Here is a 25,835-nt window from a genome sequence, read left to right on the forward strand (position 1 = left end):
AAAGCACTGGCATAGAAGAGTTGACAGGAACAGGAAGGATGTTCCAAGCGGGAGGATCAGCATCAGCGACGATATGCAGGTAGGGGTAATAGAAAAAAAAAGAAAAGAAAAACAGTTTCTGTGCATTGTCATCAGTGAGCAACAATTGTGAATGACAAGGACGTTTGAGCATTAGCAAGGAGAAAGGAGTGGAAATAATCTTATTGAAAGGAGCCAGACTAAGGAGAGCCTCGGAAGTCAGATAGTCAGGTTAGATCAGTGAATAAGACAGATTTGGCCTGCCAGGGGGTGAAAACATAAGCATCTAGAATGTTGAAAAAAAAGATTGGCATTCTAGCCAGGTGGAGTGGTTCATGCCTATACTCCTAACGGCTCAGGAGGCTGAAGCAGGAGGAATGCAAGGTCGAGGCTAGTCTCAGCAATTTATAGGGAGGCCTTAAGCAACTTAGCAAGACCCTGTCTCAACTTAGCAAGACCCTGGCTGGGGATGTGGCTCAGCGGTAAAACACCTCTGTGTTCAATCCCCAGTACCAAAAGAGAGGGGGGGGGGGAGTATTAATATTCTAAGAAGAGAAGTGAGCAAAAACATAAACTGTATAAAATGTAATAAATTTGTGAGTAAGCATTGAATGTTTACTGAGCCCTGGCTTTGTAGAAGGAATTAGGCAGGGTAAGATGTCCACGACATGGTCTTTTTTTTTTTTAGTATTTATTTTTTAGTGGTAGTTGGACACAATACCTTTACTTATGTTTATGTGGTGCTGAAGATCGAACCCAGGGGCCTTGCACATGCTAGGTGAGCACTCTACCACTGAGCCCCAGCCCCCAAGACATGGTCTTTTATTGGTCAAATAAAGTATGAGACATCCATACAGTGGCATAGCATACCACCACTAAAAAGAACATGGAAGCCAGGAGTGGTGGTTCACACCTGTAATCCCAGCGGCTAGGGAGGCTAAGGCAGGATTGCAAGTTCGAGACTAGCCTTAGCAAATTATAGTGAAGCCCTAAGCAACTTAGAAAGACCCTGTCTCAAAATTAAAAATTAAAAGGGCTAGGGGTGTGGCTCAGTAGTAAAGTCCCCCTGGGTTCAATCCCCAGTACCTAAATAAATAAATAAACAGGGCAACAGGGTACAGTGGTGCACACCTGTAATTCCAATTACTAGAGAGGCTGAGGCAGGAGGACTAGCCTAGTCAATTTAGCAAGACTGTCTTAAAAGAAAAATTAAAAGCTGGGGATGTATCTTAGTGGTAGAGCACCCCTGGACTGACTCCTTTGTGTTTTGTATCATATGCATATATTTCCTGTTTTAAAATGATTTTTTAGAAATTTTAAAATAACTCAGTTCTTTTACAAAGGCATTCCCCATTCCGTGATGTGCCTCCTGTTTGCTAACTTCCCCTGTGAAATACACAGCCCTCTACAGCTTTGCCTTTCCTACATCTAGAGTCTCTAGTAGCAACAGCCCGTGTGCAGCTCTCCCTGCCCCTCCCTGCCTGCCTGCCTCTGCAGGAAAAGAAACAATAAAAAAGAAGAAAGTTATATCTTCCGGTCTCTAACTCTTTTTATTAACGCAGACTGCCTTCCATCATCTGATTCCCAAGTCTTTTATTAACCTGTCCCCTACAAGATGGGGACATTTTCTTAAGTGTAGAAGAGGAAGGGAGTTTTTTAAAAGAAAAAAAGAAAAGAAAAGAAAAAGAAAGGAACCCAGATCAGTGACTAAATGCACTTTATTCAGGCTCTTGTTTGAAGTGCCTGTGTCCTCTCAGTTTTAAGGACATGCCTTTTAGGAAAAAAGGGCATTTTGTCTTCAGTCCAAACAGACCCAAACTTTTTCTCTCATCACGTGCCTGGCTGGAGCCAGTGGGAGGCTTTGTAATGCGATCAGATCTCTAGGGCCAGCCTCCCGACCCACCCAAATAACAACAGGGTTAGCCGGCAACAGACACTTGAGCACTTTTAAAGGGAAGAGATCCAGGCTTGACCTCTCACCAGGACCTTGGAGAAGCTTGGGAACAGCCCACCGCAGAGGTAAGTGAGAGCTACTGGGGAGGAGAGCTGTTTGGGAAGGTCAGGACACCTTCAAGTTCACCTACAGAAGGGCAAAATGTACTCTTCCCACCTCTGCCACCATCCTGTCCTCCCTACTTACACCACAGGTGAGGTCTGCCTCCGAATAATGTCCTGGGACATTTTCCTGCCTGTTTCTCACAGATGTCTGAATCCTCTGCCTACGTGTGTACCATCCATCTCCTCTGTAGTTTTGTTTTCCTGGCAATTGACAAGTAATTCGAATGGACTGGGTTTGGCTTCAGATTCATGCACAGGAGCAATTCCCAAGAGGCAAATCAAACTGGAAGACTGTTGGGAAGCTACTGTTGACTGCTGCTCATCTCTAATCTGACATCACCTGGAGGGAATGGGGCAATAATAACAGTTTTTAAATCTCTGAAAGGATGTGTGGGCTTTGAGCTGGACAGCCAGGTCAAAACTGTTTCCTGCAACATTCTAAGATATATCAATAGTGGTTCCAGGCGTGGAATTGTTAGTGGTCTGATGGGACCTACAGGACTCCCACCAAGGTTATGGAGTGAGAAGCATGCCCTCAGACGGAGAGAAATCAGAGGCTAGTATTTTCAGGGTACCCCTACAGGCCCTTTGGAGCCTCAGATCAGCAAGACAAGATGCTGACTTTTGGGTTGTGTCAGTTTCATAGGGAAGTTCAACTACATTTCTCTGGTTGGAATACAGAGATGTGATTCAATTTGCTAGAACAGAAATGCACTGAGCATAAGCTTCTGATATTGGACCAAATAGTAGGTAGCACAAGGGAAAGTCACTGAAATGCTCAACAGCAAACGTTGGACACATTCTCAGGACAAAAAGCCATGCTTTTTGTTCCTTTTTCTCATCTTTCACTTATTCAGCAAACACTTCCTGAGTATCTGCTCCATGCCAGGTGCAGTCCTGTGATCTCATAGTAAACAAGACAGGCAGGCTCTCTGAGTCCCCTCCCAGGAGTGCAGTCAAGCGGGGCAGTGAACTCAAGGTCCTTGCTAGCACTGCAAGGACCATGCAGCAAAAGGAGTAAAACAGCCCAAAGGGAGTTGATCCTGTCTCAGAGGCTAGCCTTTACCTGGAAGCATTTCTCTTCCTGAATCAATACCTATGGCTCTTCCTTCTGTACGAGCCTCACACTTGAACAGACCGTGGGTCATAGCAGCTCTCAGAACCTTCACCAGAGGTGTTAGGCTGTGCTCCAGCATTTCAGCTCAATTTCCCCAGCTCTGGAGGAAGAAAGCTCAGTTCTTTTTTAGAATACAAACAGCCTAAGAACAAAGGCTGAAGTAAGGGGCGTTCTTCCTCAGGTGCCTTCTCCCTGTGTCTCTCCATTTCCCCACTTATTTGTGCTATTCCAAAACCACATGTAGCACCAGGCAAAGTGTAAGGAAACCTGGAATTTTTTTTTTTTTTTTCCCCTTTGCTGTACTGGGGATTGAGCCCAGATGTGCTTTACCACTGAGCCACATGCCCAGCCCTGTTTTTTTTTTTTTCTATTTTTTAATTTCAAGACAGGGACTCCTTAAATTGCTGAGGCTGGCCTTGAACTTGCAATCCTCCTGCCTCAGCCTCCAGAGTTGTTGGGATTACCGTCATGTTCCACTACACCCAGCTAGAAACCTGGATTTTGCCAGAAACTGTGTGGAGTTTGGAGTGGGTCCCCTCTGCTATTCAGTTTCATGTCCTTATCTCTAAGATGGAAAAGGTAGACCAGGTGATCATGAGGGTTTTTTGTGTTTTTTTTTTTTGTTGTTGTTGTTGTTGTTGTTTTGTTTTCGTTTGTCCTCTAAGGGTAAATTTTTAAAATAATTTTATGTTTATAAAGAAACAATACATCTTCCCATGAAGATGATATATCATATACCTATGAAAAAGGAATAGGTGACCATGCAGACAGTCAAGCCAGGAACCTAGAATCTGAAAGACTGGATGCAGAAAAACCTCAAAATTCAACTGTCTCTACTCCTCCCACCCTTACCCTATTTCTCCGACCTGTATTCAAATTCTTACAGTCATGAACACCAGCTAGGATTTTGTTGTATCATTTATCTAGATTGGAGATTTTTCAATAAAAAGCTTGCACAATCAGAATCAACTACTTTCAATAAGAACCCACAAAGATTATTTAATTGGATACTCTCATAATTTATATCAGATTGCCTTTGAGGAGCTATAAAATTTATAGCTATCCATAGCTATAAAATATTAGAAACTTTACTTTTAGTGAATTTTATTTCTTTATCTTCCCTGACTGCATTTTCTTCTTAAATCACTATTTCATGTTTTCCTCTTCAATACTTTATCATTGGAAAATCAAATTATTTAATATTATTTTATAAAATAAGGCAAAAAAAATCTTATCTTATTTATCCTCGTATCCCACATGTCTAGCATTGTGTCTGGCACATAATAAATATCTCCTGAAAGAATGATTAATATTTTAGAGAAAATGTGTACTTTAGGGGCTGGGGATATAGCTCAATTGGTAGAGTATTTGCCTCGAATGTACAAGGCCCTGGGTCCAATCCCCAGCATCATAAGTAAATAAATAGTCTTTGATTTAAAAACAAAAACAGAAACATGGACTTTAGTAGCAGCTCCATTATTCATGGCTGGTCTTATCCATTGTGGACTTTTCAATCTGTGACATCCTGCATTCATCAACCTCAACACATTCTATACTTTCTACAGTCTTAGGTGTGATAGTGAATACTAAATTCAAATTCTGCCTCTAACTATGTCAAATTTGAAGCCAAACACTGAACATTTCTATGCCTCCATTTCTTCAGAAGGGAAATGGGGGCATCAGAAGAAACAAGCTCTAGACAACTTTTTAGATTAGGGAGATTTCAAAAAGAGGAGGAGGAGGAGGAGGAGGAGGAGGAGGAGACAGTCAAGCCAGAGAAAGAAAACCCAATAAAAATATAGTGATTATGGGCTGGGGTTGTGGCTCAGTGGCAGAGTGCTTATCTAGCACTTCTGAGGCACTAGGTTTGATTCTCAGCACCACATAAAAAGAAAGAAATAGGGCTGGGATTGTGGCTCAGCAGTACAGCGCTCACCTAGCACATGGAGACCCTGGGTTCAATCCTCAGCACCACCTAAAAATAAATAAGTAAAAATAAGGGTAGTGTGTCCAACTGCAACTAAAAAAATAAATATTTTTAAAAAATAAATGAATAAAGGTATTGTGTCAACCTATAAAAATATTTTTTAAAAAATAATGATTGCAGTACTTAAATATTTTAAATATTTACAAAATTGCTTTAAATTTTACTTACCAAATCTTCTTCCTCCTTCTTTTTTTTTTTTTTTTTTTTTTTTATTTTGCACGTAAGATTGAACCTAAGATCACTCTACCACTGAACCACATCCCTAACCCTTTTAATTAATTAATTAATTTTGGTACAAGGAATTGAATCCAAAAGCACTTACCTACTGAGCCACATCTCCCAGCCCTTTTTTGGTATTATATTCAGAGACAGGGTCTCACTGAGTCGCTTAGGGCCTTGCTAAATTACTGAGGCTGACTTTGAATTTGCAATCCTCCTGCCTCAGTCTCCCAAGTTGCTGTGATTACAGGTGTGTTCCATCAAATCCAGCCCCAGCTCTTTTTATTTTATTTTGAGACAGAATCTCCTAGGTTGTCCAGAACTGTCCTCCTGCCTCAGCTTCCTGAGTAGCTAGGATTACAGGTGAACCCTGCCTAGCTTTTACTTGGCAAATTTTCTAACTTGAACACTATGATTGGGAAAGAACGCTTTTTTGGGTAAAGACCCACCGGCACCCCCATTTTTGAGATCTTCCCCAGAAACTTTCTTACTGTGTTCACATAAAACTGAAAATGTGTCAACAGGAAGGCAGAGAGGCTCAGAAAGCAAGTTGGTTTGATATAAAATATTCAGCAGAATGATACTGTTGTGAATCTTAGAGGACTCAGACACCTAGATAAGTATCTCAGGAGTTGGCTACAGGCGTTCTGGCAAAGCTGAACAATAAGGGGCAAGTTAGAAAATGTTTCGGTTGTGCTAATAAAATCAGATGTCCTTAGATAAATGCTGCTACTCCTACACATACTCCTACAGACTTTCTCACCACCAGAAGATAAGGTCATTCTCCCTTTGGCCAGAGATGCTGTGGAACCTCAGGGTCAGAGGTTGAACTTGGATACCAGTCCCTAATCACTCAGTTGTATCAAGGCCCAGTTTCCACAGACACAATGACCTGAAGTGCACCAGGCCTGCCTCATTCCAGGGTCAAGGTCTTATGTACTGAGAGCCTGGTCTCTACGGACTTCTGCTTTTGATTTTAATGTCTGATTCTGTTTACTTATACTTTATTCCCAGGTTCATCTCATGAGTTTGAGGTAGCTTCTAATAAAAGGATATAGCTACAGTGAAATAAAAACTGATTTAAAAACCATCAAACACTAAATACCTTTTATATTGTTTTGAGGGGAGGGTGTGATCCATAGAGAAAAGAGCCAGGTGCTTGAAGTGCTATCGTCGCTTTGATTTTGGACAACATAAAATTATTAATGAGAAGAAGCCTGGGGGTGGGGGGAGCAGTTGCAGTCACCACAACTTGGGCACTGGATTTTAACCATTAAGTGTCCTTAACAATCTCCTGAAAGCTATGGATCCTTCTACTGTGAAAAATAAACATGGAAAAAGTAGCTCAGATTTCAGTGGAGTCAAAGACTCCTCAAATCCCTTCAAGAACTAAAAACATCTGGCTTCCAGTAAAGGGGGACAAGATAATTAAAGGAAGAGCTAATTATTCCAGGAGGTTTCAAGGCCTGCAAGAGGACAATGAATTCATTTTAGAATTTTTCAATGTTTCTGTAATTTTCTAAATGAGCAAAATATGCTCGTGTTACAAACTTCAAAAGGCAGAAAATGGTACGTGGTGAAAAGACAGTCTTCCTCTACCTTTGTCCCCATCCTCCCAGGAGCTGCCACTAGAACGAGTTTCTTCTTAGATAATCTTCCAGGGATAGCCACATCCTATGTGTTATCCTGCACATACGTAAAACAGCACCCACACACCCGCAGGACTTCCGCATGTTGCTTCCTTTACCTAACACCTCTGGAGATCCACACAAAGCTACCTTGTTCCTTTAATGACTGCAGAGTGTTTCATTTCTGGATGTACTATAATTTATTACCTATTTTTTAAAATTAAATTGATTTTTAGCTGTGCATGGTGGCACACACCAGTAATCCCAGCAGCTCGGGAGGCTGAGGCAGGAGGATCTAGAGTTCAAAGCCAACCTCACAAAAGTGAGACACTAAGCAACTCAGTGAGACCCTGTCTCTAAATAAAATACAACATAGGGCTGGGGATGTGACTCAGTAGCCAAATGCCCCTGAGTTCAATCCCTGGTGCCCACCACACACACACACACAAAAAAATGATTTTTAACTGATACATAAAACATAAACATTTTATATAGGGCTGGGGATGTGGCTCAAGCGGTAGCGCGCTCGCCTGGCATGCGTGCGGCCCGGGTTCGATCCTCAGCACCACATACAAAAACAAAGATGTTGTGTCCGCCGAAAACTAAAAATTAAATATTAAAAAAAAAAAATTCTCTCTCTCTCTCTCTCTCTCTCTCTTAAAAAAAAAGAAAATGTCATAATTTCACTCTTATTTAAAGCTGAGTAATATTCCATTGAGTATATATACACCACATTTTCTTAAAAAAAAAACATTTTATATATATGTGTGTGATGTTTCTATACATGTATACATTGTGTAATGTTTAAATTAGGTTAAACATATCTACCTCCTCAAATCTTTCCTTCTTTTGCTTTACTGAGCATCAAACCTAGGGATGATCTACCACAGAGCTACATTCCCAGCCCTTTTTAAATTTTTTATTTTGAGACAGGATCTTGCTAAATTGTTGAGGCTGGCCACAAACTTGCAATCCTCTTGCCTCAGTCTCCCTAGTAGCTGGAATTGTAAGTGTGCATCACTTGGCCCAGCTCATTAATTATTTCTTTAGGGTGAAAATTCTCAAAATACTTTCTTCTAGCCTTAATTTTAAAATATACTGTAAATCATCATTATCTACAGTTGCCCTACTCTGCAGCAGCACACCAGAACTTCTTATTGCTATCTAATTAACTTAGTACCCACTCATCAACCTCTCCCCAGTACTCCCTCCTGGCTTCTCTCCCCAGCCTCTTGATTTTCGGTGAAATCCACTCACTTATATTTCACATATGAGTGAGATCATGCAGAACTTATCTCTTTCTCTTTCAGGGGTGTTAGGGACAGAACCCAGGACCTGGTGTATGCTAGGCAAGTGCTATTGCTGAGCAGCATCCCCAGCCCAGTACTTGTCTTTCTGAATCTGGTTTATTTCACTTAAAATGATGATCTCCAGTTCCATTCATATTATTGTAAGTGACAGGATTTCATTCTTTTTATGGCGGAATAGTATTCCATTGTGTATATGTGCCACGTTTTTTCTTTATCCATTCATCAGTTGATAGGCACTTAGGTTGTAACCTTCTCCCCCCTTTTTTTTGGCAATTGTGGATAGTGTTGTGATAAAAGAGGAGTACAGATGTTTTGTGGACATACTGTTTTCATTTTTTCTAGCTATATACCTAGTGGAGGGATTCCTGGATCATGATAGTTACATTTTTATTCTTTGGTACCCAGGGTTGAGCCCAGGGGCACTTAACTACTGAGCCACATCCCCAGCCCTTTTTTATTTATTATTTAGAGACAGGGTCTTGCTGAGTTGCTTTGGGCCTCGCTAAATTCCAGCTTTGAACTTTCGATCCTCCTGCCTCAGCCTCCCATGTCCCTGGAATTACAGGTGTGCACCGCCACACCTGGCTAGTTACATTTGTAACTTCCTGAGGAAACTGCATACTGCTTTTCATAATGTGCAAGGGTTCTCTTTCCCCCCACATCCTTGCCCTGCACTTGTTATCTTTTTTTTTGGTATCAGGGATTGAACCCAGGGGCACTAACCACTGAGCCACATCCCCAGCCCTATTTTGTATTTTATTTAGAGACAGAATCTCACTCATTTACTTAGCACCTCACTTTTGCTGAGGCTGCCTTTGAACTTGGGGATCCTCCTGCCTTAACCTCCTGAGCTGCTAGGATTATAGGCATGTGCCACTGCTCCCGGCAACTTGTTATCTTCTGTTTTGTCTTGTTTTGATAATAGCCATTCTTACTGGGGTGAGGTAATATCTCATTGTGGTAAACTGCACTATAATTTATTTATCCAGTCCTTTTTCAAAAAAAATATTATATATATATATATATATATATATATATATATATATATATATTAGACAGACACAATACTTTATATTTTTTATTTATTTTTATGTGGTGCTTAGGATCAAAACTAGTGCCTCACACATGCTTGGCAAATGCTCTGCCAACTAAGCTACAACCCCAGCCTGTATCCAGTCCTTTATTGGTGGTCCTCTAAATTGTTCCCAGTCTTTAACTATTAAAAGAAATGTCATAATGAACATCCTTGTAGATATGTCATTGTCTTTTTAAAAATTTTGTTTTAATTAGTTATATATGACAGTAGAATGCATTTATGCACTTTGATATATCATATATAATTTCTCATTTTTCTGAGTGTACATGTTGCAGAATCACATTGGCCATGCAGTCATATATATACATTCAGTAATAATGTCTGTTTCATTCTACTGTCTTTCCTATCCCCATATCCCCTCCCCTCCCCTTCCACCACTTCCCTCTACCTAATCTAAGGTAATGTTATTCTTCCCTAGTGCCCCCTGCCTTATTGTGAATTATCATCTGCATATTAGAGAAAACATTTGACTCTTGGTTTTGTGGGATTGGCTTATTTTGCTTAGCATGATATTCTCCAATTCCAACCATTTACTGGCAAATGCCATAATTTCACTTTTCTTTAAAGTTGAGTAATATTCCATTGGATATAAAAACCACATTTTCTTTATCCATTCATCTATTGAGGGACACCTAGGTTGGTTCCATAGTCTAGCTATTGTGAATTAAGCTGCTATAAACATTGTTGAGGCTGCGTTAATATAGTATGCTGATTTTAAGTCCTTTGAGTATAAACGAGGGAGGGAGTGGGATTCATGGTTCTATTCCCAATTTTCTGAGGAATCTTCATACTGCTTTCTATAGTGGTTGCACAATTTGCAGTCCCACCAGAAATGTATGAGTGTACCTTTTTCACCACATCCTCGCCAACATTTACTGTTGCTGTATTCTTGATGATTGCCATTCTGACAGGAATGAGATGAAACCTTAGAGTGGTTTTGATTTGCATTTCTCTAATTGTTAGGGATGTTGAACACTTCTTCATATATTTGTTAACTGATTATATTTCTTCTTCTGAGAAGTGTCTGTTCGGTTCCTTAGCCCATTTATTGATTGGGTTATTATTATTTTTTGGTGTTAAGTTTGTTGAGTTCTTTATATATCCTAGAGATTAATGCTTTATTGGAGGTGCATATGGTAAAGATGTTCTACCATTTTGTAGGCTCTCTCTCCTTAGATTACTTATTATTTCCTTTACTGAGAAGAAGCTTTTTAATTTGAATCCATCCCATTTATTGATTCTTGATTTTACTTCTTGTGCTTTAGGAGTCTTATTAAGGAAATCAGATCCTAGGTCAACATGGTGAAGATTTGGACCTATTTTTTCTTCTATTAGGTGCAGTGTCTCTGTTCTAGTGCCTAAGTCTTTGATCCACTTTGAGTTGATTTTTTTTTGCAGGATGAGAGAGAGCGGTTTAATTTCATTTTGCTACATACGGATTTCCAGTTTTGCCGGCACCATTTGTTAAATAGGTGATCTTTTCTCCAGGGAATGTTTTTGGCACCCTTGTCTAGCATGAGACAACCGTATTTATGTGGATTTGTCTCTGTGTCTTCTATTCTGTACCATTGGTCTACAAGTCTATTTTGGTGCCACTACCATGCCATTGTTATTATTATAGCTCTGTAGTATAGTTTAAGGTCTGGTATTGTGATGTCTTCTGCTTCACTTTTCTTGCTAAGGATTGCTTTATCTATTCTGGGTCTCTTATTTTTCCAAATAAATTTCACGATTGCTTTTTCTATTTCTATGAAGAATGTCATTGGGATTTTAACAGGAATTGCATTAAATCTGTATAATGCTTTTGGTAGTATGGCCATTTTGACAATATTAATTCTTCCTATCCCAGGAGCATGGGAGATCTTTCCATCTTCTGAGGTTTTCTTCAATTTCTTTCTTTAGTGTTCTGTCATTTTCATTGTAGAGGTCTTTCACCACTTTTATTAGATTGATTCCCAGGTTTTTGTTTTGTTTTGTTTTGGTTTGGTTTTTTTGAGGCTATTATGAATGGAGTAGTTTTCCTAATTTCTCTTTCAGTGGATTCATTGCTGATATATAGGAGTGCATTTGATTTATGGTATTGATTTTATATCCTGCTACTTTGCTGAATTCATTTGTTAGTTCTAGAAGTTTTCTGGTGAAATTTTTTGGATCTTCTAGGTACAGAATCATGTCATCAGCAAATAGTGATAGTTTGAGTTCTTCTTTACCTATTTGTATCCATTTAATTTCTTTCCTTCATCTAATTGCTCTGGCTAGAGTTTCAAGGATGATGTTGAATAGAAGTGGTGAAAGAGGACATCCTTGTCTTGTTCCAGTTTTTAGTGAGAATGCTTTTTTTTTTTTTTTTTTCTTTTTCATTTAGAATGATGCTGGCCTTGGGTTTAGCATAGATAGCTCTTACGATGTTGAAGTATGTTCCTACTATCCCTAGTTTTTCCTAGTGTTTTGAACATGAATGGGTGCTGTATTTTGTCAAATGCTTTTTCTGCATCTATTGAGATGATCATATGATTCTTATTTTTAAGTATATTCATATGATGAATTACGTTTATTGATTTCTGTCTATTGAACCAATCCTGCATCCCTGGGATGAATCCCACTTTATCATGGTGCACTATCTTTTAAATATGTTTTTGCATGCAATTTGCCAGAATCTTATTGAGAATTTTTGCATCTATGTTAATCAGGGATATTGGTCTGAAGTTTTCTTTCCTCGATGTGTCTTTGGTTTTTTTATCAAGGTGATATTAGCCTCATAGAATGAGTTTGGAAGGTTTCCCTCCTTTTTCTATTTCATGGAATACTTTGAGAGGAGTATTGATGTTAATTTTTTTTTAATCTTGTAGAACTTGGCTGAGAATCCATCTGGTCCTGGGCTTTTCTTGGTTGGTAGACTTTTGATGGCGTTTTCTATTTCATCACTTGAAATTGATTAGTTTAAATCATGTGTGACCTCCCCATTCAATTTGGGTAGGTCGTATGTTTCCAGAAATTTGTTGATTGTCTTTGATATTTTCTATTTTATTAGAGTATAAATTTTCAAAATAGTTTCTAATTATCTTCTGTATTTCAGACATGTTTGTTGTGATATTTCCTTCTTCATCTTGTATTTTACTAATCTGAGTTTTCTCTCTTTTTCTCTTCATTAGCATGACCAGAAGTTTATCTATTTTATTTATTTTTTCAAATAACCAACTTTTTGTTTTGTCAATTTTTTCAATTATTTCTTTTGTTTCAATTTCATTGATTACAGCTCTGATTTTAATTATTTCCTGTCTTCTACTGCTTTTGGTGTTTGTTTTTTTTTTTTAAAGAAAGAGTGAGAGAGAGAGGGAGAGAGAGAGAGAGAATTTCTTAATATTTATTTTTTAGTACTTGGCGGACACAACATCTTTGTACGTGGTGCTGAGGCTCGAACCCGGGCCGCACGCATGCCAGGCGAGCGCGCTACCACTTGAGCCACATCCCCAGCCCCTGCTTTTGGTGTTGATTTGTTCTTCTTTTCCTAGGACTTTGAGATGTAGTGTTAGGTCATTTATTTGTTAACTTTTTATTCTTTTAATGAATGCACTCAATGCAATAAATTTTCCTCTTAGTACTGCCTTCATAGTGTCCCAGAATTTTGATATGTTGTATCAGTGTTCACATTTACCTCTAAGAATTTTTTATTTCATCCTTGATTTCTTCTACTGTCCATTCATCATTCAATTGTGTATTATTTAGTCTCCACTTGTTACAGTAGCTTCTATTTTTTATTTTATCATTGATTTCTAATTTCATTCCATTGGGTATTATCTGTTTTTTGTTTTTTTTTGTTTTTTTTTTTTTTTTGTATTTACTAAGAGTTGCTTAGTGGCGTAAGATATGTTCTATTTTAGGGAAGGAGCCATATGATGCTGAGAAGAAAGTGTATTTGCTCATTGATGGATGAAATAGTCTATATATAACTGTTAAGTCTTAATTATTGATTGTATTATTTAGTTCTATAGTTTCCTTATTTAGTTTTGGTTTGGAACATCTGTCCAGTGCTGAGAGAGGTGTGTTAAAGTCACCCGATATTATTGTATTGTGGTCTATTTGACTCTTGAAGGATCAAATTGAGAAGGGTTTGTTTGATGTTCATAGATGTTCCATTGTTTGGGGCATAAATATTTACAATTTATGTCCTATTTATATATACTTCCCTTGAGAAGTATGAAATGCCTTTTTTGTCTCTTCTGATTAACTTTGGTTTGAAGTCTACTTTATCTGAAATGAGAATGGAAACTCCTTGTTTACGCATCCATATGAGTGGTAAGTTTTTTCCCATCCTTTCACCTTCAGCCTGTGGATGTCTTTGCCCATGAGGTGAGTCTCTTGAAGACAGCACATTGTTAGATCTTGTTTTTAATCCAATCTGCCAGTCTATGTCTTTTGATTGATGAGTTTAGGTCATTAACACTCACAGTTATTATTGAGATATGATTTGTATTCCCTGTCATTTTGATTTATTTCTGGTTTTTGATTTGTCTTATTTTCTCATTTGGTTGAATGAATACACAAGAGTATGTATCAGAAAAATAATCCCAAGAAGTATAATGGAGCATTTAATTTAACTCTGAGCTTACTGGTAGAAAAAGGAAAAAGGAAGGGAAAAATGATTTGTCCAGTTGACTTTGCACTCCACAGGAAAGTGTACCACTTCTTTCAGAAAGAAGAATTTATGTGTACTAATTTATTTATTGGAATTTATCATCTACATCCTCATAAAAATTGTATTGCTGCTTCTCTGGAACTCAGTAATGAAATAAAGATTATCTTTAATGGCAGTTTTGATACTCATATTTCTGAATCTTACATCTATTTTGATTTTAAAACATAGTTGTTGGGCTGGGGTTGTAGCTCAGTGGTAGAACACTTGCCTAGCATGTGTGAGGCCCTGGGTTTGAGTCTCAATACCACATATAAATAAGTAAAGTAAAAGTCCATTAACAACTAAAAAATATTTTAAAAAATATATGTGTGATGCACAACTATCATCTCAGGAACTGAAGTAGCTGAGGCAGGAGGATTGCAAGTTTAGGTCAGCTTCAGCAACTTAGCGAGGTATTCAGCAACTCAGCAAGACCCTGTCTCAAATAAAAATAAAAAGGACTGAAGATGTAGCTCAGTGGTAAAATGTCACTGGGTTCAATCCTCAGTGTGAGATATATATATATATATATACTAAAAATAGCATTCCTTGGAATAGCTAGAATCAATCTGGGAGGAAAAGGTTTATTTGGGGTTGGACTACAGTGTGCCCATGAGCAGGGAGAATGCCTGGGCACTGTCCTCTCAGAGTTTCTTGGGTGTGCCAGGTCTGTGTTTTACTCAGAAATTTCCCAGCTGTGGCCCTGACCTCTAGCTCAGTACTTCTGAGAGAGACTTTGGGGTGGTGGATTTGTGCATCTAGACCCCAAGTTTCTCATTCACCTGTGCATCTCCAGGGCTTCCCCCAGCTCCACGCGCATACATTTCTGGGGATCGGGAGTCCCTCAAGATCAAAGGCCATGTCCCAAGAGCTCTTGGCAAAGATGCTGAGGTTGATGAGACAGGGCAGACGCCCCGAGGAGACTCTGAGTCGAGAGTGAAGTTCCTGTGGCATGTGACATGACATCAGAGTCCTGGACACGTTAAAAACAAACAGACCCAAACCCCCCTCAGCTTCCTTCCCAAACAAGATGGCTAACTTGAGAGTCGAGGGTCCTTCTCACACTTTCTAACAAGCCAGGAAGAGGAAAACCCCTGATGATAACAAAGGCTCTGCCTGTCTGCAAATGGTTTGAGGACATTCAGATTTCCAACTATTTCCCCACTTCGTTTCCTTTGACATTTGTTTCATGTCTGAAAACATTTGATTGGCTTAGCCCCCCAAAAAACCTAGCACCACCATCTTCCTTGTGCATAAGGCACCCTGTTTTCAAGGACCCCAGACAGCAAGCAGACCACCAGATTAAAAATCGCACCACCTCACCCCAGAATCCTAGCCTGATGGGAAGGGTAGCTTCTCCGACAGACCCCTATCCACCTGGGGATGTGAGCTGAACTCAGGATGAAGCCCTAGGAACTTCTCAGGACCAGGAAATCAGAGAAATTTGTTGTTAAAAGGAGTATGCTTCCAAGTCCTCATAAACCCAGTGGTGGAGAAGTGTTTGCCACAGGTTGGAGCTGAATGGTGCAATGCTTCACGCCCATCCTTCTGGAAGGCTTAGGCAGTGCAGAACAGGACGGCGCGCAGGTGCACAGAGGAGCTGCTACCCCAGCAGAACTGGGAGCCAAGGCCACAGCTTCACTCTACTGCTTCTCTTTTGTTGGTTTTCGTAAGAGCTCCTGTTGAGGCAGAGGCGGCACACGGACAAGCCACAGCAGGTTGCTGTCAGCCAGGCAGTGGTGTGGAAGGCTGTAGGAGGAGAGAGCAGGGAGCAGGCTCAGGGGTAGGGACAGAGCCCTGTCCTATGGTGTGGCTGAAATCCATTGTCCTGGCTCCAAGTGGGAGTCAGACCCACACACCAAGTATCCGGAGACTTTTCCTGAGTCAGAGGCTGCCTCCCTGAGTGGGTTTAGAGGGCTCAGCAGTTCTCCCCTGGAAGCCTCTTGGCTGACAGGATGTGCCTCCTGGAATTCAGCTTGCTTGGCGCCTCCTTCTGATGTCCCAACTCCTCACACACTGGAAAGCTACTTTCCCTTCTCTCTGCCTTTTCCCCCAGACTAAGCAGTCAATAAGGATGGTGGATCAAGGGGAGCAGTATTCCCCACAGTCACAGCTGGTCATTGTGCCTCTCAAATAATAAAACCAAGAACAATACATACCTGTAGAAAGGAAAATAAGCGGCACGAAGTCCCACGTGGAAGCTAGGCCTGATCCTGGCTCTCTGACATGTCACCTATAGACTCTGGGAGCTCACCTGGTCTCCCTTGGTCTGGGCTCTGTCATCCCTGCCCCCTGATGAGCTGCAATGCTCCTCTTCAGCCACCTGATGACCCTAAGCACCAGGGGTGCCACGGGGTCAAGCTGGGCCAACTCCTCTGGACTGACATGCCTGCCCTGGCTGTGGCTGTGCCTGTGAGCTTTGTCCAGGCTCAGGTGACAGATGCTGGGTGATGTCTGCCAAGATGACAGAATGATGGAGGAGAAAGTGCCTTCTGATTATCAAGCATATTTTTTAAAATTAGAATTGGAAGTTTTGACCAGTTAACACATGCATATGGACCCACATTTCAACCACATAGAAACACTCTTGTTGCCAATAGACATTTCAATGACAATTCAATTCAGTGTGATGGGGTTGGGGGGGTGGGGGGATTGACAGGGACACAATTCAATGACAGAGAATGGTTTTCAACAAATGGAGTGGGAACAACTGGATATTCACATTCAAAAGAATGAAGATGGACCCCTTCCTTACACCACATACAAAAATTAACTCAAAGTGGGGCACGGTAGAGCACGCCTATAAACCTATAAGCCTATAAACCCAGCACAGAGGCAGGAAGATAGCAAGTTCAAAGCCAGCCTCAGCAAAAAAAAAAAAAAAAAAAAAGCGAGGCATTAAGCAACTCAGTGAGACCCTGTCTCTAAATGAAATACAAAATAGGGCTGGGGATGTGGCCCAGTGGTCAAGTGCCCCTGAGTTCAATCCCTGATACCCCCCCGACCAAAATAAGTACTAGCACTTCACTTTTAGTTATTAAAGCTTTTTTCCCAAACTGAGGTATAAAACATAAAATTAATTGTCAGTATTTATTTATTTATCTATTTATGGTACCAGGGATTTAACCCAGGCATACTCTCTACCTCTGAGCTACTTCCTCAGCCCTATTTTTAACTTTATTTTGAAACAAGTTTTTACTAAGCTGCTGAGGCTGACTTTGAACTTACCAAACTCCTCCCTCAGCCTACCAAATCGCTAGGATTACAGGCGTACACCACCTCTGCTGCCTGGCACCATCGTGCCATTTTTAAGTGTCTGGTCCAGCAGCGTTAAATGTGCTCACATCTGTTGATCTCCAGAACCTTTTCATCTTGCAAAACTGATGCTCATATACATTCAACAACCATTCCACATTTCCCCTCCCCACCCAACCCCCGTGTCACCACCACTTAATTTTTTGCTTCTATGAATTTCACTACCTTATGTACCTTACCTCAGAAAGTGGATTCATTCAGTATTTCTCTTTGTGTGACTTATTTCACTTACTGTGCCTTGCGTAACACTCGCCCATTTGCTTCTTTTTTTAAGGCCAAATAAAATTCTATCCTATGGGCATACCAAATTCTATCTCTTCAGCCATCCTCAGACATGTGCTTGCTTCTGTTCCTGGGCTATTATGAGTAGCAGTGGCTGAATGTGGGTGTGCCTCGGCCGCTCCAGGCAGGATCATAGGAGTCCATGGAAGAATCTAGCCTGGAAAAAGGTCTTTGCTTTGATGGGCAATTGGGTTTTTTTTCAGTACTGGGAACTGAGCCCAGGGGTCCTTTACCACTGAGCAACATTCCCAGTTTTCAAAATTTTATTTAAAATATCTCTTGCCTCTGAGATATTGCTTGGGTGTACATCATAGAGATGTTACTCTAGAGTTTCGTTAGAAAGACTATCGGGAAATTCTGGAAAGTCTGTTACCAGACTAACATCTCATATAAAAGTAGGGGACATATTTTTGTGGATGTTGTTGACAAACTTTTATGAAATAATCTTCCTCTACCAAAGTTAGACCAAAATTGTGGTACCAAAGTACTACCTAATCTATTAGAATAAAGTTTCTCTAAAATTCAAAGGAGTTTATGTATATCCCCGTTGACTGGGATATATAAAATAATAAAGCAGAGAAAATTTTATTCAATATGTCTGTATGTTCAGAAATAAGAAATATCTAATTCAGCATATACATTGGACAGTGCCTCATTTGGGCTATCTGGTAGAGATGTTATCAGTTTTTAACACTGGAATTTTTTTGGGGGGGGTATGAGGAATTGAACCCAGGGCACCTAACCATGAGCCACATCCCCAGCCCTTTTTATTTTTATTTTTTTTTAATTTTGAGACAAGGTCTCACTAAGTTTCTTACAGCCTTGCTAAATTGCTGAGGCTGGCTTTAAACTCAAGATCCTCCTCCTTCAGCCTCCCAGGAAGCTGGGATTACAGGTGTGTGCCACAGTGCCCAGCAAGTCTGTTCTTTTATAGCAAAAACTCTTTACTAACTGCAAGAAATGAGAGAATGAATACATTTTTTCCCTTTCTTTCTATTCTTTTTTTTTTTTTTTTTTTTTTTGGATGATACTGGGGATTGAACCCAGGGGTGCTTTACCACTGAGCCACATCCCAGCTTTTTTATTTTTTATTTTGAGCGAGGGTCTCACAAGACCCTGTAAGTTGCTCAGGGCCTCACTTAATTGTAGAGGCTGGCCTTGAACTTAGGATCCTCTCACCTCAGCCTCCTGGGTTGATGGGATTACAGGCATGTGCCACCACACCCAGCAAGAGAATAATCACATTTCTAAAGAAGCTTTATGTTTTTACAGTCAGTAGATCTAGTATTTTTGTGCCCTTCCTTGTACCACTCTTGTTCTTTTCTGGCATTTTTCTAGCTATTTCCTGCTTATTTATTTCTCTGTATAAATTTTATAATAATTTGTCTGGTTCCAGGGACAAAAGCTGCCAGTTTAACCAGGTGCATGCCTGTAATCCCAGCAACTCGGGAGGGTGCGGCAGGAGGATCCAAAGTTTCAGGTCAACCTCAGCAAGACCTGTCTCAAAATAAAAACTAAAAAGAGCTGGGGATGTGGCTCAATAACCAGGCACCCCTGGTTCAAGCCCCTGTACCAAAATAAATAAGTAAATAAATAAAAATGAAAACCCCTGCCAGGCTTGACTTCTTCCATTCCCCTTTGCTTATTTGCATGTGGAAGGAAACCTGCTCACCCATGCTCTCTCTTTCCAGATGAAGGGAGAGGCTGGGAACGTCTGGAAGTCCAAGCAGCTCAATGCAAGCACCCCACCCAGCACACTGGTAAGACGGTAGCCAGGGGCTCTTTCCATATTTGCACTGGTGTGGATCTGCGGTTTCCCCCAAGGTTTAGGGGTGGCCGCCACACGGTGATGGTCTCATTTCATTGGCTGAACAAAGGACAGCTGACTCCAAACTCCCTTATAACTGCCCTAGTGAGTGAGGGAAGGAGGGGGTTCAGTCTAACTGTTGTCCCCTGCCCTGCCCTGGCTGCCTGCAGCCCGCAGCTTGCTCCACCCCTTTCTACAATTTCGGGGAGCTGCTAGGTAGATTAGAAGACCCACCATCCCTGATAAATTTGTAATCCTGTATATGAAATTGAGGTTTTAATTTGGTTTGATGATGCTCAAAAGATGAAAAATTCCCAAAAAAAAGTTCCTGAAAAGAGTCTTGGGAATCATCTGAATAGCCCAAGGTAACCCGTTTAGTGACTCAGGTTGACCTCAGAATGGTTTGTGTGGAAGAGCAATCTGTCTGGCCAATGCAGTCTGAGGAGGGTCAGGAAGGAGAGAGAGAGAGGAAGAAGGAGGGGGAAGGGGGCAGAGAGAGAGAGAGGAGTTGTTTCCAGAGTTCAGCATCCTGACAAGCACAGTCCTGCAAAAATCTGAGTGGCCATGGGGAAAAGAAAAATGACTTGTTGTTGTTGTTGTTTGATCAAATGTGGGATGGGGTAATGTTGAGGAGAAATAATTTAGTTCAGTGAAAATTCAGACTGCTTGAATGTGCTCAACTGAACATGGTGGCACACACCAATAATCCCAGCTATTTAGGAGGCTGAGGCAGGAGGACCACAAGGTTAAGGCCAATTTGGGCCACACAGGAGACCCTCATCTCAAAAACCCTCAGATCTTGAAGGTCTGGATTGAACTGTCCCTGCCCTCATTCAGTCAGCAACCCTTCCTGACCCCTGTACCTGACCTCATTCACCAACTGTAGATGAGCTGGGACTACCACCTCCAGTTCTCTCTTACAAAGAGACTTAGACACACAGTGTGGGTATGACATTTGTCATTCCTATCCATAGTGCAAGGGGAATTAGTGACACACCTAGAAGCCAGTGTTTTCCTGCTCTGGGTCTGGCACTTTGCTCTTTGCCCTTTAAGTTCGCAGTGACCTCTGATTCAGAGAAGGACCTTTTGGAAAGAACATATGAGGGCCATCCAGCAATGGCCTCTCTCAGAACAGCTAATCTTCCCCTCCAGCTGGCAGCCCCGGCTAATCTAAGACAAAGGGATTATTAAAAGTCAGAGTGTGTGTTCAACACACTCTTCTTCAAGGACAGGAGGGTGGTGGAGCTGGGAAAACAGGCCTGACCCATGCACACAGTGAGCCCCTTGACCTAGGAGAGTTTTGCTCCTCGTAGATTCTGCAGGTCCTTCTCTGGTGATTGTCTCAACTTTGCCTATTCATTAGAATTACTGGAAAGGTTGATCCAGGCCCTCCCTGGGCATTGTGAGATATATATATATATATATATATATTTTTTAATGGTGATTCCAAAGTGCAGAGGATGGTTTATCTCCATGTGCCAAGAGGCCTGCTGACAAATTGCACAATAGCTGGAAGACTTGCTTGTCTCTCTCTGAATGTTAAATTGCCAAACAATTTTTCCAGGGTCATGGTAATAATTCCCTTCCCTCTCTGAACCTGAAGCTCTGCTTTATATAACACACCCAGGTATGGCCCAGAACCTTTGATAGCAAACAGCCTCCCACAGGATGTGAGAGAAAGTCAGCTGGTGGGGTGACCATAGTCCCGCGGTGTCCCAGCTGTGTCTCAGCAGTGAACTGGGGGAAGGCAGGAGGCTTGCTGGATCTGAGGCTTCTTTGTCCTCCTCCAGGGGGGACACATTTGGGGCTCCATGAGGAGGACAGCTTTCATCCTGGGCTCTGGTCTTCTCTTGTTTGTGGCCTTCTGGAACTCAGTTACATGGTAAGTCGGCTTGGCCCAGCTCAAATCCAGGACCTGCGGGCAGTGGTGGTGTAGTCGGGGGCAGAGCTTGGAGGAAGGAACTCTCCACCCGCTCTCTTTTCTTTAATCAGAAACTTAATGGATTTTCTTCCAAGGCATCTTCAGCGATTTTGGGGTGCTTCTGGCTACTTTTGGCAAGCCCAATGGGAGAGACTGCTATCGACCTTTGAAGGGAAAGAGTGGATCCTCTTCATTATAGGTGAGGTTTCCAGACCACAGTGCCTAGGGGAGGGCACACAGCTGGTTTCACTCTTTTTCTTTTGTTCTCTACTTGGAGACTTCTTAGTTCTTTATTCCCAAGGATGAGGACTTGACAAGGGTGCTACAAAAGAGTACTAAGCTTGAGGACAGTACCATGGGATATCTAAAAAAAAGAAGCTAAGAAGTTTAAGACCCCATGTATAACTAAGTAGAACAACTTTTTTAAAATAGAGACAAAATTATTTTTAAAATAAAATACTGCAAATATAGAAAAAATATAGAAAAATAAGAAATGTTTTATGTAAAAATGAATGCATGTTTAGAGCCATAATCCTGCTTCTACATGTAACTCCACAAGGGCAGAAAACTACTCTATTTTGTCTTAAACTGTGCTCCTGTACCTGGTACAATCTAGTTCTTAGCAAGTGGCCACTTGATAATATTTAGAGATAGCATAAATGCCTCCAAACTGGCCTAAGAAAACATCATGGAAGGAAAAATCCATTTAAACCTAGACATTTGTAACATTACCTATCATAGTGAACATCCTCAATTACACATTCATTCACTCAAATGATATTAATAGTACAATGTGGCCAGGCTTGATGTCACATCCCTGTAATCCCAGCTGCTTGGGAGGCTGAGGCAGGAAGATCTCAAGTTCAAAGCCAGACTCAGCAATTTAGAAAGGCCCTAAGCAATTTAGCCTATAAAAAAGGCTGGGGATGTGGCTCAGTGGTCTAGTGTTGCTGGATTCAATCCTCAGTACCAAAAAACAAAACAAAACAAAACAAAATAGTACAATATGCCAAACTTACATGAAGATATAGAAATATTTCAGATGAAGTATTTGCCTACCCTATTCAAAAACTAGGTCATAGTCCAGAAGGGGAGATAAAAGGTGTCAGTCCCAGCCTGGCACAGTGGGGCACACCCATAATCCCAGTAACAGAGGCTGAGGAAGAAGTTTTGCAATTTTGAGGCCAGCCGGGGCAATTTAGCCAGACCCTGTCTCAAAAAATGAAAAGGGACATAGCTCAGTGGTAGAGCATCCCTGGGTTCAGTCCCCACTGTTAATCAAAAAAAGTGTCAGTTGTCCCAGAGAAAAAGTACAATGTCCCTGAGGATCATTTTCAGCTGGGAGAATTCTGATTAAACTCACAAGGTTCAGTGGGATAGTAAGCAATCACTGAGAGAACAAAAGATCACAGACATGTGTGGGAAAGTGACTGGAAATTATTTTATATGCTTCTGTTTCAATGATGTGAAACAGACCATGTATTATCTGGGAGGTAAGAAAAACACTAGAGAGAGAAGACATTTGCTGGAAGGAAGTTCAAGGGCATTTTACATAGTGGTTTGCATACTGCCTTCCTCCACTTACCTTCACAGTTCCAAGTAGGAACTTTAGTGGACACCCCACACACACCCCTACACCCCAGGTAACTACTAACCCAACATTTTTCTTCCCAGCATAAAAAGTACTTTATTATATCTGAGTATAAAAATACATGTGTTCATTGTTAAAAATAAAAATCAGACAACTTGTAATAACCACTATTAATATATTAGTGTGCATCTCTAATACATTGGATATATAGTGATACCTATCAGACATCAAGTATATATAGACTGGGAATTTAACCCAAGGGAGCTTTCCCACTAAGCTATATCTCCAGCCCTTTTTATTTTTATTTTGAGACAGGGTCTTGCTAAGTTATTGAGGCTGACCTCAAACTTAAGATCCTCCTGCCAAATTGCTGGGATTACAGACGTGTACCACCATGCTTAGCACACCAATTATTTTTTTAAAACCCATTTTTTTTTTCATTGAATAGGCTGTTATGTCAATCAATATAAACTTAATATTTTCAGGGGCCCAGTCTATTCCATTATATGGAAGGACTCTAACATATTAGCCATTCCCTACTTACGGACTTTAAGTCTGCTTTAAATGTTTTCTTATGATTAAAAAAAAATGCTGTGATGGACATGTTTATATATGAATCTATATGTTTTTGCTTTCTTTCTCTCTTTCTGTCTCTGTCTCACTTTCTTTTTTACTTCAGATTACCAAATTACCTTCCAGATGGTTTGCACCAATCATATGCCTCTACAGTGATGGCCAGGTCTCTCCCATGTCCTACCTACCACAAGACACTGATGGAGGACGGAGGGGGCTGGGGGAAGGGGAGCAGAGACCCAGAGTGAAGTTGTCCTTGAAACGTCCTTGCCTTCTGGGATTTTGAATCTAGAGGAGGAGGCAAAATATGGAGAAATAAAGCTAGTAGTTCAAGATTTAGGCAATCCTGTAATATCACTTGATAACTGCCACCTGGGGTGGACAAAGTGCTATTTGTTCACAGTGGGAAATCAGATGCTTGGAATGAGTTCATGAAAAAGTGGGATGTGGAGCAAAAAACAAAATATAAGTTTTTGTTGTTGTTGTTGTTGTTTGGTACCAGGGATTGAACACCAGGGCATTTAACCATGGAGCCACATCCCCAGCCCTTTTTATTTTTTTATTTTAAGACAGGGTCTCACTAAGTTGCTTAGGGCCTTGCTAAATTGCTGAGGCTGGCTTTGATCTTGTGTTCCTCCTGCCTCAGGCTCCTAAGCCACTGGGATTACAGGTGTGCACCACTCAAATCTGTTTTAAGTTTTGAATATTTTCTGAAATATTCTGTAGCACGTCAATGTTGTAGAATGTTAATAGGTGGAAGAGGATATACTATTTATTATACAAATAAGGAAACTCATAAGGGTAAAATGAGGTGTTATTCATAATTATTCTACAATGCCAGCTGTAAATTGAAATCATCCTGTGCAAACAGGGACATGTGACATCCTATTTTTAGATGTTCTGAGAAAACAGTTCTAGGGTCAAACAAGGCTGGGAAAGATTGATATTAACAAAATCAAACAGGTTTCCTGCTGTAGGAATTCTCCCAGCCATGAACACACTTTTATGGACCAGACAGGGTTCTCCAAAAGAGTAGGGCATGAAGACTCTGATGAAAGAGTTGAGAGCCTTACACTTCAGGAAACGCAGCCCTGATGACACCTGAAGTCCCACTCCTCCATGCTAGGTAACAGGGATCAGGTTCCCCAGGTGACTCCTAGACCAGGGCCCACCACGAACCCTCCATACCCAAGTACTTCACCAGTTAGTTCATAAAGGCTTTGTAGGCACAGCCTCCCAAAGGCCAATTTCAAATCATTTCTGTTAGAGTATATGATGTGCAGGAACACCCTTTGATGTGTGTGTGTGTGTGTGTGTGTGTGTGTGTGTGTGTGTGTGTGTGAGCACATCTGTATCTAACAACCTTAAAGATTGTTGTCCCCATTTTACAGCCAAGATAAAAAAAAAAATACAGATATTCCTTAAGTGACCTGTCCGTGGTCCCACAGCTGGTTTTTCAACCAGGACTCTAAGTAGGGCCCTTGGTGTCCAGCACCAAGACCCCCCTAGCCAGGCACAGTCACCCTAACTCTTGTGTTCAGTTAATATGTGTGTTGCAAAGCCCTATGCCACCCTGATTGTTCCCTTCTGCTTTCAAACTGCAGGTGCCACCCAAGTGCCTTGTCTGCTCTTCTGGGCCTTCAATGGGCTTCTACTGGTGGTGGACACCACTGGAAGACCCAACTTCATCTCCCGCTACCGAATTCAGGTTGGCAAGAACGAACCGGTAAGAGTTGCTGTGACTTATCTTGGTCAAAGCCCAGAAAGCCAGTCTCAGAATTCTTACTGCCGGCCCAGAGGGGCTAGTGTGAGCAAAGAAGTCATTGGCAAGTCTCCCTCAATTTAGATTAGGAGAGGAAAATCATTTGCCCTGAATCTCAGAGTCACTCAGCCAGGGGTCAGTATACACCAGTGTTCTTGTCTCCTGATTCCCAGGCCTGGCTCTGTACCTGGGGTGCTGCCCTTCAACCCTACAGTCGGCATTTTAGGGACAGAAGTCATCATCTCAGGGGCCTGGGGACATAGCTCAGTTGGTAGAGTGCTTGCATCACTTTCACAAAGTCCTGGGTTCAATCCCTAGCACCACCACCAAAAAAAAAAAAAAGTAGTCATCTCAGCCTGGTACTAGGCCATGCCAGGGATGTTGGATGGCTCCTCTTTGTCGTGGGAACCTAGACAAGGAGAGCAGGGTGCTGCTGCCACTGGGTAGTGAGACTGACAGCCACCAAGACAAGCAAT

The 25,835-nt window shown here is 41.2% G+C and overlaps 1 protein-coding gene across 3 annotated transcripts in view; it reads left to right on the forward strand.

Moving 5' to 3' along the window:
• The first annotated feature begins 1,914 nt into the window (after positions 1-1,914).
• The window catches only part of Faxdc2 (fatty acid hydroxylase domain containing 2), a 39,391-nt gene continuing 15,470 nt past the window's right edge, over positions 1,915-25,835 (forward strand). For all 3 annotated transcript variants that reach the window (XM_076856408.1, XM_076856407.2, XM_076856409.2), the window contains exons 1-5: positions 1,915-2,037; positions 19,397-19,465; positions 21,303-21,394; positions 21,529-21,632; positions 25,202-25,323. In XM_076856408.1, coding sequence (XP_076712523.1) covers positions 19,397-19,465; positions 21,303-21,394; positions 21,529-21,632; positions 25,202-25,323 — 387 coding nt within the window. In that variant the 5' untranslated portion in view covers positions 1,915-2,037. The remainder of the gene's footprint in view (positions 2,038-19,396; positions 19,466-21,302; positions 21,395-21,528; positions 21,633-25,201; positions 25,324-25,835) is intronic.

This window comes from Callospermophilus lateralis, chromosome 5 (genome assembly GCF_048772815.1).
Source record: "Callospermophilus lateralis isolate mCalLat2 chromosome 5, mCalLat2.hap1, whole genome shotgun sequence".
In the NCBI taxonomy this organism is placed as follows: Eukaryota; Metazoa; Chordata; class Mammalia; order Rodentia; family Sciuridae; genus Callospermophilus; species Callospermophilus lateralis.